Raw genomic sequence first — 18,492 nt, 5'->3', positions numbered from 1 at the left:
TTTCTTTAAACTTACTTATAAAAGTTAAGCTTTCACTTCTTGAACAAGTTTCTTTCAGCCTGTAGACATGGGGAAGTACCAAATGCAGAGTTGGATAATTTTCTCCTTCTAGCTCTTTGGAAGATTCTTCGAAAACCTCCAATACTTTCAAAATTTCCTCTAAATGATTTAAGCTAACACCATTAAGTCTTGATAACTGTTGTTTGCTTTGTAAAATATTTGTAATTTCTGTCTAGTTTTTTTGGACTGACCTCAGCAAGTAAAATACAGTGTTCCACCTGGTAGGTGAAAGGCTTTTTAGCGAAGTTGTAAAGCCTGAGTTCTCACCTGATTTTTTTACAAATTTTACGATTTTCGTAGCTGCTTCACACATTTTATTTAACTCAGGAACTGCTTTTACCGATTGTTCGAATATATTATTTAATAAATGATTAATGCACGATATATTTTGATAAGGTTCAAAAGCTTTTTTCATATTTCTTCCTCTATCAGTGACAAAAACGGCTTTCTCAACAGGTAGTTCGTGAAAATTTAATATATTCAGTACCTTACGCTGAATGTTTTCTCCTAGAGACAAAATCTATCAAATTCACTATCAAACATATTAAAATATATTCTTTACCTGTACATCTTTCTCCTTTAAACGCAGATAGTCATAATAAACGATTGACAAGTTCGCCCTCTTTCATATAATGGACAGTCAGACTAACATAGGACGTTCTTATGAAATTATCGGTCCAAATATCGGAAGTTAGACCATAACCCATCTTATTTCTGTTATTTATTACACTCTTCATTTCATTTCTGATTATTTGCAGATTTTTTTCATATAAACTTGATATGTTCCTCGATATTGTTGTTGGATGAGGTAGCAATGCGAGTGGTCCATATTTCGGGCCGATTGATACGAGAAATCTACCATTTGAAAAGGGCGGCAATTTAAAATTACCCATCCCGTCAAAATTTTTATTCCAGCGTGTTTTAAATCAGCACTAACTTCTAAATTAGTTACAGTGGCATTGGCTTTTGAATTTTTATAGCACTTATGTCTTACTAAATTAGAAGTAGTATTCTTATTGTATTTGTAAATATTCCAGCAAGTTCTACACGCAACGATATTATTTATTTCGTCGCCACTGTTAGTCTTAACTGTACCAAAAATACTCCAAACTTTGCTACGCCCTCTTTTACAACATATTTCGTATTCTTTGCTTATAATTTTAGACTTTATTTCCGAAAAGTTTAACTCTGCCATATTTTCTACATTATTCGGTGGTATCAACACATTCGAAGTTAGCTACAATATATATTTTTAATTACATTCTTAATACTAACACTATTAAACTAAATTGTAAAGTTACTTAATTAAATTAACTTACATTTCCTTCCATTGTAGAGACTTTATTTTCTTAACAAAGGCAGAAAGCAAATAACTGTTCAAATGATTCAATTGATTCGCTTCATTTTTTACGTTGCCATGTGTTAAATCGGTCATCACTCAAAAGACTCGAAAGGCAATGGAAATGGACGTAAGACAAATCACTCATGCTTCGAAATAGAAGTTCGAACTTCACTGCTAATCAACTCATGCGAGCATTTCGTGTTGAGTGAATGTTGTTCGCTTGCTCAAACGAATCAATCATAACATCGGCAATTGTACCGAATCATACTGTGTGCAAAGAAAAGCGAATCAACTTGTGCAGGCCTTTAGTACGAACTGTGAAACCGGGCATTAAGGGGGGGTAAGGTTTGACAAATTTTGTTTTAATTTTTTTTCTGAACCATCAATATCTCAAGAATATTGTGTTAAAATTTTAGGTCATTCGGAGAAAAACTAACGAAGTTACAGGAGGTTGAATAACGGTACCTCCATCTATCTGCGCTGAGTGTACAAAACTTTGAATCGATTTTCTCAAATATGTCATTTTTAAAGTCGGTCGATCGTTTTGAAATTTTGAACAAATATTCTACATATATATAGCTTTCGAATGACGTCGAGTTTTTAATTACTAACAATTTTACAATAACAAATAGGTGGATTTTTTTCGTCTAAAATCGTCATTTTGGCTTGAAAATGGTACCAAAAATTGAAAATTTTAAAAATTAAAAAAAACTCGACGTCAATTGAAAGATAAACTAATAAACTAAAGAAAGCATTTTGATTTTTTGGTTTCGGATGATCCAGTGATGCTGTAGGCTGGTCACCGCACAACAACTTTTTTTCGAGGTGCCTGCAGAGATCGACGATAAATCCGTTATTCCTCGTTATTTTTCGATAAAACTTTTTTAAGTATCCTTCAAATGTTGCACTTTCATATAATAATAAGTAAAATAAACCTACAGCAATAATTTTTTCTAAAAAAATTAATGAAAAAAGGTCTTTTTTCGACGAAACAAACCTTACTCAACAAAGCAACAAAGTTGCTACGAGAGTATTATAGTTTTGTCCACATAACGGTTGGTTGTAAGTCCTAAAACTAAACGAGTTAGATATAGGGTTATATATATCAAAATGATCAGGGTGACGAGAAAAGTTCAAATCCGGATGTCTGTCTGTCCGTCCGTCCGTGCAAGCTATAACTTGAGTAAAAATTGAGATATCTTGATGAAACTTGGAAGACGTATTTTTTGGCACCATAAGAAGGTTAAGTTCGAAAATGGGTGTAATCGGACCACTGCCACGCCCACAAAATGTCGAAACCCGAAAACACTTAAAGTACCATAACTAAGCTATAAATAAAGCTATGGAAGTAATTTGGTATGAAGGATCGCACTATGAAGGGGCATATGTGGATGTAATTTTTTTTTTACAAAGGTTATGTTGAAAACTACTAAAAGTGGGTTAACTCACTAAAGAAAAACGCCAGAAACATTAAATTTCACATAAGAAATGGCAGATAGAAGCTGCACTCAGATTTTTTTACAAAATGGAAAATGGGCGTGGCATCGCCCACTTATGGGTCAAACACCACATCTCAGGAACTATTCGACCGATTTCAATGAAACTTGGTTTGTAATAGTTTGCTTAGATCCCAATGATATGGTGTGAAAATAGGCAAATCGCTTCACAACCACGCCTACTTCCTATATATCAGAACTTTGAAGACGATCTGAATCGTTTACTTTACAATATATAAAGTAAGCACTAGTGAAGATATCGATGCAGAACTTTGCACAAATACTACGTTTATAGTGTGGCAGCCCCATTCTAAAAATCGCCGAAATCGGACCATAGGTTTTCAAGGCCCCATATATCGAACATGAGGACCTCGGTGCTTCTAACCTAATATTATGGTTTCCAACTTTCAATGGACAATATATATGACGAATATGTGGGTCAAATTGTGTATTATATAATATTAATAAAGTTAAATAAATAAATTGCCAGAGTATAAAATGTTCGGTTACACGCGAACTTAGCCCTTCCTTACTTGTTTTATGTTAGTTTTAGCTTTTTTCAGCAGCTAATTACAGTATGCAATAAAAATACATATATGTATGTATATTGTAATAAATAAAGAAAAATATACATATGTATATTGTATGAATACATCAACAAGGATATAATGAGTTTTGAAGTATATTTTTGCTCTAAGCTTTATTTCGATATATTTGGTACTTGATTTATCTATTTAATAGTGAAAGTATTTAAAATAATGTCAGGTGGGAAATAGGCGTCCGATTTCGCCCATTTTGAAACTGTAACACAAAGATATCAGCCCCATTGCGAGTGTAAAGCTGAAAGCTGAAGCTACATAAATAAATTAAATTAATAATTAATTATTTCAAATAATTTGAAAAATCGTATAGTTGGGTTATCTCATATAACGCACCAAAACACGTGTGCGGTGGGATAGCTGAAGAGGGAAAAGAGACGCATTTTCAGACGTAAAAAGAAATAGACCGAAATGTGTGAGTATGAAAACCTCGAAAAGCTGGCAGACATGGGTAATGATTGAAACTTGTATGAAAAGATGAGGCGAGTTAGAGAAGGAGTAGGAGTATTATCATGTAGTGACCGAGGAGGTAATCTGGTAGGTAACTGATGTCCAGGGCATACTAGGTTTATGAGGACAGGACGAAATATCTTATGTCATCAAAAACTATCAATTACGTCAGCTACCACCACGGTACAAGCGCATCAAGTTTGGAATATAAAAACCTTTTCCGCTATAGCGTTATACAAAAGTCAGCTTTTAATAGAAGTATTTAAAATATTAAAATTTTTAACTGGAACGGGAATTTTTATGCAGACTAATCAACGTTCGTAATAATCTAATCGCTTTTACAAAATGGTTCAGAATGTCACGGAATTTATATCATTTTATACATCATTAAATTTTTTCATTAATATTTCATATGATTTTTCCAAATGTATGTTATACTTAGGGATGCAAACATCGTGAAATGAAACATCGATGGTTCGATGTATCGATGTTTCTTCAAAACCCATCGAAATAAAAAACATCGGCCATTAAAACATCGATATATCGAAACATCGATGTATTTTTGAACTTTTTTAACTTATTTTAAATTTAGTATGAAAAGCTAAGGGATACAGAAGCAGAAGCACAAATAAATGAAATGTAGTACGTCTTAAGTTGATACATTTTATTTCACTTATCATTATATGCCTGTTAAAGTTTTTTCTCAATAAATATCAGAATTTCAAAACAATGACATAAAAAGTTTTTTCAATGTCATTTCTTTTCGATTTTACTTCTGCGTGATAGTTGCCCTGGGCTTAGAAAACGGTCGTTTACTCGGCACTGAAGTGGCCACAATGTGTAAATATTAATAAGCCTATTTATACAACTCCGGAAACACAGTATTCATGTCAACCCAAACTCTATTGGTTTCTAATTGGTAGGGGTGCCAAGATACACTTTCTCTTCAACCTTCCGTCCCTGTAATTGTAGATAAATTTTACAGTTTATATTTCACCTTTTGGTGGACCAAATGTTTATTCTGGTTCCAAATATCAAACGAGTATTCTGTTTCACACTCATCCGAAGATTCCGTTGTATCAGCGCGATTCTTTTAATTTTTTATGAAACAAAAAAAAGTATTTCTTTTAGCCATAGCATCTTTAAAATGCAGTAATTTGAATCTCTGATCTAACGCAGTAGCCTACGTCAGAATTAAATTGTATAAATAAATATTAATATCCCTATTTTACAAAAATCGAATTCCAATGTAATAAAGCGTATCCAAATAGAGGGTTTCGAGTTAATACCCGAAAAAGTGTGAAGGTGTGAAGTCAAATTTTTATATAAAACATCGACATAAAACATCGTTGAAAGTGACATCGATGCATCGATGTTTTTAGATTCGAGACATCGATGGCTATCATCGATGCTTTTTGACGAAAACATCGATGTTTCAAAAACATCGATACATCGTTTGCATCCCTAGTTATACTATACATACCTTGGTGAGTAAAAAAAGTCTTACTTAAATGTTATATATTCTTTATTTAATTACAACGTTATTGTTTTATTCCTTTACATTTGTATGCATGTCTTTCACTTGGTTATTATAACGCACAGTTACAAACATATATACAAGTATATGAATGTTAAATATATGTATATATATATATATGAATTTTAGGTATAGCAGGTTACAAAATCGTATACTTGGCTTTAAGAAATTTATTTTACTCGTACTTGATGCTTACAAAAATCGTCTTACGAATACATATGCAAATACGGGCATATAGGAATGTGTTAATTTTAGCACATAATATGTTCGATAATAATTATAATATAATTATTTGCTTAAATTTTGAATACTTTAATATTGATAGGATTTTTATTACGTATAAAATATATCGGCAAATCAATTTTATGTAACACACATTATCACAATAATTCATATGTTCTCTTGCATACGTATAGCATATAATCGGTAACTGTTTAACTTAACATATTCAAACTAAATGTTTACAAAACATATATACATAAAAAATGCATAAGGATAAACTTACTGATAAATATTTTTGAGCACCTTTTTGTTTGTGTAAATTTATTTAACATTTGTGGTTATAAAATCTTAGTTTATGTAAGAAAAAAGTATTATAAAAAAGTGGAAAATTTACGCGTTCTCAAATATTATTTACGTATAATTAAAATTCCTTGATTAGATGTCAAATATTGCAGGAGAAAATATACCCTCATTGTAAGTTAACAAACATATTATTAATGATTTCTTAATAGTGGTTAAAATTATAATTATTTTTTATAAAGTTAAACAAACATTATATTTTCATGGAATACTCAAAATTACAGCGATTTTGCTTGCCAGGCCGTGATAAACAAAGAATAATTGCAATAACAGAGTTAAAATCGGATACAAGAAAGTGGTATTAAAATGGTATATTCGTACTTCAGTTTAATTTAACACATTTTAGACAGAATTAACTGTTGTCACTGGATTAAATAAAAAATGAAAATACAATAATTTTTCTTATTGCTTATAGAAAACATAAAACGCTGCTCTAAAACAGATAAGTTGTGAACACTAATTAAAAAATCTGTGCCTAGGTCATTTATATCATTATCCAAATGTAAGAGTATTTTAGTATTATTTTTTTCGGTTATTTTACTACCAAGTTTTTATTAACGTCAGTATAAATATGGTATTGTCAATAACGTAGAAGCAAGTTGTAATTATAACAATAAGCTTAATTTGCAAATTTTGCTAAATACCTACATTTTCATGCAATTTAAAATCATTCTTAATGAAGTCATTAAATTATTATTTTTTTAAGATTTTGAATAATAGTTTAAAATAAATATAATTATACATACACGTTTTCATAAGTTAACTACATTGGAAGCCATTGACAGATATTGTTTTATTTCAATAATTTTCAGACAATTGCTCTTGATTTCTATTGCTTATGTAAATATTGTGACCATACTTAACATAATAACTATGTTTATGTAAAGATCAGGCATTCCTTAGAACCTTCAGCCCAATTGCGTTAAATTAATTAATTACATCATTATAATTACTATAAAAACAGCTAAATAATTTTACAATAATTTTTTGTCATCATTTTAATATATGTACATATTATCAAAACTTGAACGCACTGACTTAGCACCTTTTAGTTACAACTAACGATGTTTTCAAAATTATTGTATGCGATTTCGAAATATAACACCAAAGTAGTAATACCTATATATAACAGAAATTTTAGTTACTTAAGTAAAAATTGGCAAGTTTAATTTAATTTCGACGAACTTTGCAATTTATAATCACATCTATTTATTTATGTACATACATATGTATCAATGTACCATTTTTTTATTTGAAGGAATGCTTTATTTTGTAATTGAGAAAATTGACGATTTTTTCTCTTTCTTCACTTTGTTTTTGAGCTTCGATGTAAACAGCTTATATTTATGTACTTTATTCTGCAATTTGGAGTTTATGAATCGGTTTACCTCTGCGGGTTCCGATTCTTTAAACGTTAGCGATTTCGTTTAGTTTTTCTATTGACATTCCCCTCGATGATGATCTAGAAATAAAACGTGCAAATAAATATTTTTATATTCTAGTACTTGGAGAACCGTACTTTATGACTGGATTTCTAAATCGAAGCATTTCCAAAAGCCCACATCCCTGACTTGCTTATTCTTGATACTTCTGTTTTTCTTTGCTAATTCATTTTCATCGTGAGTTACTTTTGGACATTTGAAACTCTAATTGCGTCAAATAAAACATCATAATAATTAATAAGTTAAAATAACATTGGAAAAAAATTTAAATATTTTTAAATACACAAGCATACATATAGAGTATTCATAAACTAAAAATTGTGGTTTGATAAAGGTTGTATTTTAAATCTGTGTTAAAAAATCCTTATAAGTGAATTTAGAAAATTTCTATGAAATGTTTGATTCAAATATTCATACATATGTATATGTAATGTGTAATGCAAATTATTTTAACCTAATAAATGCAATATTTGAAGGGAAAAATTCTAAAATCTCGATATTTTGACACAGCTAAACATTAGTTTTGGACATTATTTAAAAAGTAAAAAAAAAAAAAAATTTAGCTTTAAATTGTTAAAATTCCGATTTCTCGATCAAATTTCTGAAAATTATTTAGACTACAGCAAGTTTCTTATGGAATTTCTAATTTAATTCATTAACAATTTCATTTATTATTATCGTTGCTTTAACAACATCAACAAAATCGAAAAATTAAGTATGCATTTTATGCATATTTAGAAATAATATAAGAAAAATTAATGTTGTAATTCAACAAAAAATCGTGCAAATTAATTTCCGGAGATCTACGTTAATCGGATATAAAGTAAAGTGGTGATCGAATCTATGGATTTCCAAACTTCTACAAAATACTTTTTTAAGAATTCAATTATTTGTCAACTAATTAATGAACTGTAGCCAAAATGACTAACCACCTACACGTTTTATCATATTCTTTTAGCCGTCTTTATTAAAGTAAAAAATGCATATGCAAACGTACCTGTAGTATTTGGCTGGCTTCAAATGCTGTGCCTGGTAATAAAATAACTGGCGATGACACATGACCCGACTCCACACACAACATATTGGGAAATTCATCATCCCCAAAATCGCTCATTTCTCTTGCTTGATCTATCCACGGATTCCAAATCACTGCAAAATAATTTAGTATTTAATCATTGCGTTTTGAACAGTTGTTTTCACTTTCAAATCATTGATTTATGTATATTATAAGATATATTAGAAAAACACAAGTTTACATAATCAATACCTTCGTTTTTAGGCTTGTTATAATGTATGAAAGTTCTATCTTCTTGATCGATTGTAATTACATATTTTTATACATCTTGATCTTATAAAATTGCTATATTATTTAAAAAATTATGTAAAAACTGCTGAAGTAATGTGGCATCGAAAAACCATACGAAACCTTCGATAAGCGAACGTTACGTTACCAAAAGGCATATTCGCAAGTTGGCAACTCAGGACATGATGAGTTGCTCCAAATTAAAGCAGAATTTGGTCTATAATGCCAAGAGAACGTCTACAACAAATTTTGAAAGGAGACTGAAATCTTAAATATGAATCCAAAGTATCTAAACCCGAGTTTATAATCTACACAAAAACGCATGCATCCTTTTTTCGAAAAATACAAATTCTAAGAAGTGGAGTTTCAACATTTGATATTTAGTGATGAGGAAACATTAAATTTAGATAGATCATACGTATTGAAGGGATCTACGGCACCCTCGCCATACTTACTACAAGCGCAAACATGGCGGTGGATCTCTAACGATGTGGGCTGCTCTTAGCGCCAAAGAGAAGTCTCCCATTTGCCTTGTCCCAAGTCGTATGAAAGTAAAATATATATGGAACTGCTGGGCAGTGAATTTATCACGTTTGCTAACGCATATCATGGCAACAACTGGATGTTACAGCAGGATAACGCGCTTATCCACGTCGCAGGATTACTATAGCCTTTTTTGGGTCGCGTAATATTCTCTAACTTAGGTGTGCGTCATTAAGTCTAGATCTGAATTCAATAAAGAATTTATGGGACATACTTTCCGCAACATTTTTTAGCTAAACAAAGCAGTATGACAGCTAAAACAAGCCATTGAGGAGGAATGGGTGATAAACGTTTCAGTACTGTAAAAGTTTGCCAATTCTATGACAAATTGGCTAAAACGTTTGAAAAACAAGAACGGGCGCCCAATTTCATATTCATAAATCGAAAACATTTCATTTAAATTGTTTACCTATTTAAAAGTTAATACTTAACTAAAAATTTGAATTTTGCACAAATAGCTATTTTCTATGGTATAAAATTAAGTTTTATTAATTTGGTTACTTTTTCTTTTAGCATGGTATATGTTTTTTTTTCTTTGACACTAAACCTACCGACATGTTTAATATACATTTCTAATTCTACCGATGGCGGTCAAATTATCGCGTTTGAAATAAAAATTATAGTCGTTTCCAGTTGATTGTAATTAATACAGAATTTATATTTAAATACAAAATAATTATTATATAATAATTAATAATTATTTTTCAAAGTCTCAAAAGCGGTAGGTTTAGTGTTAATACTACTGACTAGCATCTATGAAAACAAAAAAAAAACATGAATAAAATATGCAAAGGTTGAATAAAAATTGAGAAAAATAACAGTGCATCCTGAGGTATAAATGTAATTTCACATTACCTGTATCAGGAAAATTGTACTTTTGTAATCGCATTTTTCTTCCGGATACAACGTTCGTTATGACGTGTTCTTGAGGAGTGTGTTGGTAAATTCGATCCGTCCACTCCCCTACGGTTACTATTTCACGCCCTTCCTGATAAATAGCACCTTCACGAGTCTATAAATGAATTTGATTAGAGGGTTAAATATCGCACCTTGAACTAAGTTATAAAACAATAATAATATATATGCCCAAAGACATTTAGTGACTGGAATTGAATTTTGGTATTATCTAGCAAATCTTTTATAATGAAAATGTTTTAACGCCTCTGAATTACGCAACATTAAACTTAGTCTAAAGTTATTGTATTTCAAGGCGAACCATAAAAATCACAATAAAACCATGCATCACAGTTCAAAAACTAATTAATTTTTTTATGATGCAACAAAATTAGATAAACTTAACTGGGTATAGAAATATATTATATATAAATAATTGGCATTCTCCTCTAATTATTTATATATCTCACCTTATCAATAAATGTGCATCCATGCAATCCGGTTATTTGGCAGCGGCGTACATCAGGAACTTTTAGATATGTATGCAACAGCATATTGAATGTGAAGGATAAATCTTTGCTGGGATTATATACTCCTATGTGAAAATGTAACTCCTTTTCTCGTAAAATCAGCCGATATGTGATTCGAAACCTATACAAGAACAAATTAAAAATATTATAAAAACAATTAAGGAAGGGCTGAGTTCGTTTGTGACCGAACATTTTATATTCTCGCAATTTATTTATTTAATTTTATTAATATTGTATAATACACAATTTGTCCCACATATTCGTCATATATAATAACCCTAATATTAGGTTAGAAACACCGAGGTCCTCATGTACGATGTACAGATGATTTGAAAACCTATGGTCCGATTTCGGACATGTTGTAAAGTAAACTAATCAGATCGACTTCAAAGTTCTGGTATATAGGAAGTAGGCGTGGTTGTGAACCGATTTGGCCTATTTTCACAACATATCATTGTGATGCAAGGGAAATATTACAAACCAAATGTCATTGATATTGGTCGAGTAGTTTCGGAGATATGGTTTTTGACCCATAAGTGGGCGGAGCCACACCCACTTAAAATTTTGTATACCCATTTGGGTGGAGCCCTTCTGTACCTTCATTATAATGAAATTTAAGGTTTCTGGCGCTTTCCCTTACAGAATTAAAACATTTTTAGTGGTTTTCAACATAACTTTTGTATGGGAGGTGGGTTTGGTTATAATCCGATTAACTCAATTTTTGGACAGTATAAGGTAGTACCTAAAAAACGATTCTAGAAAGTTTGGTTGATATAGCTCAAGTATTTTACAAGATATGTACAAAAAGCTTAGTAGGGGCGGGCCACGCCCACTTCTACAAAAAAAAATGCATACAAATATGCCCCTTCATAGTGCGATCCTTTGTACCAAATATTATTTCCATAGCTTTATTTATGGCGCTTTATGTGTTTTCGGTTTTCGCCATTTTGTGGGCGTAGCAGAGGTCTGATTTTACCCATATTCCTATGGTGCCAAGAAACAAGTGTGAAAAGTTTCATCAAGATATCTTAATTTTTACTCAAGTTACAGCTTGCACAGACGGACGGACAGACAGTCATCCGGATTTGAACTCAACTCCTCACCCTCATCACTTTGGTATATATAACCCTATATCTAACTTGTTTAGTTTTGGGTGTTACAAACAACCGTTATGTGAACAAAACTATAATACTCTCTTAGCAACTTTGTTGCGAGAGTATAATAATAATTTCATGTGATCCAACTAGTTTCCATGCCTATATAAAAACAAGTAAGGAAGGGCTAAGTTCGGGTGTAACTGAACATTTTATACTCTCGCAATTTATTTATTTAACTTTATTTATATTATATAATATACAATTTGACCCACATATTCGTCATATATGTATATTGTATAAAGTCCATTGAAAGTTGGAAACCATAATATTAGGTTAGAAGCACCGAGGTCCTCATGTTCGATATATGGGGCCTTGAAAACCTATGGTCCGATTTCGGCGATTTTTAAAATGGGGCTGCCACACTATAAACGTAGTATTTGTACAAAGTTCTGCATCGATATCTTCACTAGTGCTTACTTTATATATTGTAAAGTAAACGATTCAGATCGTCTTCAAAGTTCTGATATATAGGAAGTAGGCGTGGTTGTGAAGCGATTTGGCCTATTTTCACAACATATCATTGGGATGTAAGGAAACTATTACAAACCAAGTTTCATTGAAATCGGTCGAGTAGTTCCTGAGATATGGTTTTTGACCCATAAGTGGGCGACGCCACGCCCATTTTCCATTTTGTAAAAAAATCTGAGTGCAGCTTCCATCTGCCATTTCTTATGTGAAATTTAGTGTTTCTGACGTTTTTCGTTAGTGAGTTAACCAACTTTTAGTAATTTTTAACCTAACTTTTGTATGGGAGGTGGGCGTTGTTATAAACCGATTTCTTTCATTTTCGGACTGTATTAGGAAGTGCCTAAAAAAAAACGACTGCAGGAAGTTTGGTTTATATAGCTCTATTGGTTTGCGAGATATGTACAAAAAACTTAGTAGGGGGCGGGGCCACGCCCACTTCCCCAAAAAAATTACATCCAAATATGCCCCTTTATAGTACGATCCTTTTTCGAAACCTATGGTGCCAAGAAATAAGTGTGCCAAGTTTCATCAAGATATCTTAATTTTTACTCAAGTTACAGCTTGCACAGACGGACGGACAGACAGACATTCGGATTTGAACTCCACTCTTCACCCTGATCGCTTTGGTATATTATAACCCTATATCTAACTCGTTTAGTTTTGGGTGTTACAAACAACCGTTATGTGAACAAAACTATAATACTCTCTTTAGCAACATTTGTTGCGAGAGTATAATAAAATTTTACTGACATACTTCCAGTACCAATGTAAGATCTATTTATGCGCACTTGGCATAACTTTTGAAAACTTTGCTCTAATTTGTTCTATTTGCGATCGAGTAAGTAATTTCTGTGTTGTAAATCTTCTCGGTGAAATTATTATACAAAATGTTTATGTTTTGTAAAATTGCTATTATAATATTGACAATTAGATTACAAATAAGAGAAAAGTTCATCAATTTATTTACGTACATTATAGGATGGTCCATAATACATACATATGTATATTTGTACTTGAAGGTACTTTAACATTTCTATCTTAATTAGGTAATAGATTTACAGAATATATACTACGAGCATACATATCGCATAAATGACAAATAAAATGAAAATGATTATTACATTAAGACACGTATGTACATATACAGAGGCGGACATAATTATTCACACATCGTTCGGTTTTCCACAAAAACAGTTTTATCTCGGAAATCATAAAAACTAGGTTATAGGTTTGTTCTAAGGAAATCTTTATTCATATCTTAGGTATTTAAAAATAACAATAATTTAATAAATTAACTTTCCATTTTAAATAAATCTACCAAAATTGCATATTACTTCATTTATGCAAGGGACAAAATTATTCAGACAACTTAGTCATGCCATTTAAACCAAACATTTTAGCAATAAAATGTAACGGAAGTATTTGGAAATATACTACTATGAATGCTACACTCGAAATTTATTATTTTACATTGAATTTCCGACATTCGGTAATGTTATTTGAGCAAGTGAGTTGTCATTATTTAAAATGGGTCGAAAATTACAAGAAACTACCGCAGAAGTAAGAAAAATTATTTTGATTTTACATAAACAAATTATGTCAAGTGCCGAAAAAGGTAAACATGTAAATAGAAGCAGATATATTATTTACAGCATCATAAAGCGTGTTGAAGGGGAATAAAACCTTCAAAGTCGTACTCATACCGGTAGACCCCACAAGCTGACCAACGCTGAAAACGGCAAATTGTAAGAAAACTTAAAAATATTTTTCAGTCAAAAGGCAAAATACGGGTTTGGAGAAACCCTAATACTGAACTTGAAAAAAATTACTCGATAAGTACAGTTAAGCGTGGGGGTGGAGGAGTTATGGTATGGGGTTGTATGTCAGCAACCGGTGTTGCAAATCTCGTATTCATTGAGGGGATAATGGATAAAACAGTTTACTTGAATATACTGAAGGATAATTTAAAAGAAAACGCTCAAAATCTAAACCTTGGGAATCACTTTTATTTCCAACAGGTCAATGACCCCAAACATACTGCTCACGACGTGCGTATGTGGATGATATACAATGTGCCTAATATTCTTCCAACTCCTCCACAGTCTCCAGACCTAAATCCCATAGACCATTTGTGGGATGAGCTTGGTAGGCGTGTTAGTAAGCAAAATATTAACAGCAAATCTCAATTGAAAGACGTTCTTCAGCGAGAATGCCAAAATATAGTGCCAAGTGTGACAAAAAGTTAGTTTACTCCATACAAAATATGCTTAAAGATGTATTGAAACAAAAGGGTTGCCCACCAAATATTAATTTTTTTATTATATTATACTTTTTCTTGTTAAACAAAAGTGTGTGAATAATTTTGTCCCTTGCATAAATGAAGTAATATGCAATTTTGGTAGATTTATTTAAAATGGAAAGTCAATTTATTAAATTATTATTATTTTTAAATACCTAAGGTATGAATAAAGATTTCCTTAGAACAAACCTATAAGCTAGTTTTTATGATTTCCGAGATAAAACTGTTTTTGTGGAAAACTGAACGATGTGTGAATAATTATGTCCGCCTCTGTATGCATATACACTTGTCCAATAAATTACGAACGAAAGCAAACATATAAAGCTTTTTAATATTTCATTCGATTGTGCCAACTCCTTTCGATTCTATTTTAAAAACTTTAGCAAACATACCAGGCTATAAACTATATACATTTTTTCTAAAATACGCCAAATATATGTATATGTTTTTATTTATGATTAAAGTTAGAACACCGCACATTTTTCTCTTCGTTCGTAATTTATTGAAAAATTATTGTATTTTGCGAACATTTTATTTTGATTCTTACTGATAATTCCACATAGAACGAGTAAATTCGTTGTCCATCAAAGAGAAAATAGCTTCAACATCCCCATTATGCAAGCGTTCTGGAGATCGCTCCAAATTCCATCTAGTTATGCGTGCGAATCCGTGCTGCGGACCAAATGACCAGGGTCCAAATTGAGCTGAAATTTAAGGTTAATGTTTCACAGCATTGCCGATAATGTTTATAAAATACTGATTCACAGTAAATTCAATTTTTTTAAATCTATCGGTTTAATAAATTTTATAAAGTAAATTGGTATATTAAAAATTATTGTATTAGTTGTATGGAGACAAGTTGTATTACAGATTGGCGATATATTAGGTATAATATTTAGAGGTTTGAAAAGAGGTGCCACACTTTGAAGATACTCTTTATGCAATATATTCATAAAAGTTTGATTAATATATTGTAATATGAAAGTATCAAGTGGAATTTAAATTGTCCGCACATAACGCGAATTATACAATAATTGTTGTTGTTAAGAATAGTTGCAATAATAACTTACGAAATACGAAAGGTATGCCGCCACGTATAGCTTTTTTTCCATCAAATGACGCAAGTTTACTGAAATAATATAATAAATGTGGATAGTAATATACAATGCAATATTCATTTTAAATTGCTGAAGTATGTACATATTAGCATAGTAAATATTTAATATTTTGTATTAATGATGAAAAATAATTTTTTAAAGCGGTTATATAATCTATGCTCCTTGCAGGAGTAACATAATATATATTATAGCCGTCAATTAAATTTGAATTTGTAAAACTTAAAAAAAATGTTATACTTTTGCAATCGATATTATAAAGAATGATGTACAATCTTTGAATTCATTTCCTTTTAACATAATAATCTCAATAGTGCAACCATACACCTTATTTAATAAAGGATATATTGGATAAAAAGTGAGTATTTTATAGACGCGATTTTATACCAAGCTCGCTTTTTATATTTTTATTATTATGACTTAACTTGTTGAACCCATTCGATCCATTGGATTCGCTTGGGTACAGAAAAAAATGCTTCTTTGAAAAGCTATCAGGAGTAGACGAGGGCATGATCTTGCAAGCACGCGCCAGTTTGCAATATAGCGAGATGACTTGAATGAATATATAATATCCGATGTACACATAAGAGGTTCAGTTATCCGCTATTTGCTTATCTCAGCGTTCACTTTTCCAAATTTTTTGTTGGGTCAGTTAGCATATAACTCTCTGACAGCAAGACTGTAGGCATTATTGAGGAAGTTAGGTAATAATACGTTTAAAACTAATCTAGTCCTGAGAATAAATAACACACATAAGACGAAACGTGTGAAAAATTGCTTTTCGGAAAGCTTTAATTTTAGTGTACTCGCATGGGTACAATAGGAATATGCATATACTTTACGTGCGTATATTTTTTGTAGACTTTAAAATGGATATGCAAAGTTTTTACGCTAAAAAGGTCACGAACCTTTCTGTGGCCACCGACTATGTTGGATCAAGCAATTCTGCTCTTTTCGATTGACACAAATTAACCGTTGCATACCGTCAAGTGATGGTCAATCCAGGAAGGACGTCCATCAGTCAAAGTTAATCGCGAAATACAACTGGGAATGGGTGGAGCTGACTTCCACGACCAAGATTTGCATGCTTACCGTTAAAAGTTTCGGGGAAAGAAATAGTGGTAGCCTCTTTTCACATCAAAACGAACCACCTCAGGTGCAGGGAGTGTCCCCTAAGAATTCGGGGGATTTGTACAAAGCTCACAAATTCAAATATAGCACATACTAATGGTCATCAAACAATCAATTATTTATTTTTTATATAACTGCTACTTTACAGAGATACTTCTCATAATCCCATTGTATGGACACTTCTTAAAATTTTTCAGCTATTATTTTTAAGAGGGAGTTCATTGCATCATTTTAATAAACGTCTTACAATTGAATTTAACAAAAAATAGTTTATACATATATGGCTTGGGATTTCATGGGTTAATACAACTTAGACATAATCGGTATGTAATACCGAAACTTATAGGAAAAAATGAAAATATATTTAATATATGTGTCCCCATTATAAAGAAAACTGGATGTTTGAAAAGCATCGTATAAGGTAGCTCCATAGATGAAATATTGTAGCGAATTTATCCATTTTTAGATTCTGGTCACAAGATATATAAGAGTATATAGAATAATATCTATGAAAATATTTATTCATTTAATAATTCGTTTTGGCCACTTATTTCACAAATCCGACTCCAGATAGGTAGAAGAGATTTCCTAAATCTATCAAATTCATCAACATTAAATAAACAAAATAAAAAAAAAACAAGTAAGGAAGGGCTAAGTTCGGGTGTAACCGAACATTTTATACTTTCGCAATTTATTTATTTAACTTTATTTATATTATATAAGACACAATTTGACCCACATATTCGTCATATATATTGTATAAAATCCATTGAAGGTTGGAAACCATAATATTAGGTTAGAAGCACCGAGGTCCTCGTGTTCGATATATGGGGCCTTAAAAACCTATGGTCCGATTTCGGCGATTTTTAGAATGGGGCTGCCACACTATTAACATAGTATTTGTGCAAAGTTTTGTACCGATATCTTCACTAGTACTTACTTTATATATTGTAAAGTAAAAGATTCAGATCATCTTCTAAATTCTGGTATATAGGAAGTAGGCGTGGTTGTGAAGCGATTTGGCCTATTTTCACAACATATCATTGGGATGTAAGGAAACTATTACAAACCAAGTTTCATTGAAATCGGTCGAGTAGTTCCTGAGATATGGTTTTTGACCCATAAGTGGGCGACGCCACGCCCATTTTCCATTTTGTAAAAAAATCTGAGTGCAGCTTTCATCTGTCATTTTTATGTGAAATTTAGTGTTTCTGACGTTTTTCGTTAGTGAGTTAACCCACTTTTAGTAATTTTCAAACTAACTTTTGTATGGGAGGTGGGCGTGGTTATGATCCGATTTCTTTCATTTTTGGACTGTATTAGGAAGTAGCTACAAAAAACGACTGCAGAAAGTTTGGTTTATATAGCTCTATTGGTTTGCGAGGTATGTACAAAAAACTATGTAGGGGGCGGGGCCACGCCCACTTCCAAAAAAAAAAATAACATCCAAATATGCCCCTTCATAGTGCGATCCTTCGTACCAAATTTTATTTCCATAACTTTATTTATGGCTTAGTTATGGCACTTTATGTGTTTTCGGTTTT

General features: G+C 31.5%; 1 protein-coding gene across 14 annotated transcripts in view; it reads right to left on the bottom strand.

Annotated features, from left to right (window-relative positions):
• Positions 1–2,055: 2,055 nt before the first annotated feature.
• The window catches only part of LOC105219395 (uncharacterized), a 34,701-nt gene continuing 18,264 nt past the window's right edge, over positions 2,056–18,492 (bottom strand). For 13 of the 14 annotated variants that reach the window (XM_054228012.1, XM_054228011.1, XM_054228007.1 and 10 more), the window contains 7 exons: positions 15,773–15,831; positions 15,250–15,406; positions 10,719–10,899; positions 10,210–10,366; positions 8,506–8,657; positions 7,586–7,712; positions 2,056–7,528 (listed from right to left, as the gene is read on the bottom strand). In XM_054228012.1, coding sequence (XP_054083987.1) covers positions 7,587–7,712; positions 8,506–8,657; positions 10,210–10,366; positions 10,719–10,899; positions 15,250–15,406; positions 15,773–15,831 — 832 coding nt within the window. In that variant the 3' untranslated portion in view covers positions 2,056–7,528; position 7,586. The remainder of the gene's footprint in view (positions 7,529–7,585; positions 7,713–8,505; positions 8,658–10,209; positions 10,367–10,718; positions 10,900–15,249; positions 15,407–15,772; positions 15,832–18,492) is intronic. The other variant, XM_054228013.1, reaches the window with a different exon arrangement.

Source organism: Zeugodacus cucurbitae, chromosome 3 (assembly GCF_028554725.1).
Source record: "Zeugodacus cucurbitae isolate PBARC_wt_2022May chromosome 3, idZeuCucr1.2, whole genome shotgun sequence".
In the NCBI taxonomy this organism is placed as follows: Eukaryota; Metazoa; Arthropoda; class Insecta; order Diptera; family Tephritidae; genus Zeugodacus; species Zeugodacus cucurbitae.
The sequence above is the reverse complement of the archived record's forward strand: the minus strand, read 5'-3'. Positions and strand labels throughout refer to the sequence as shown.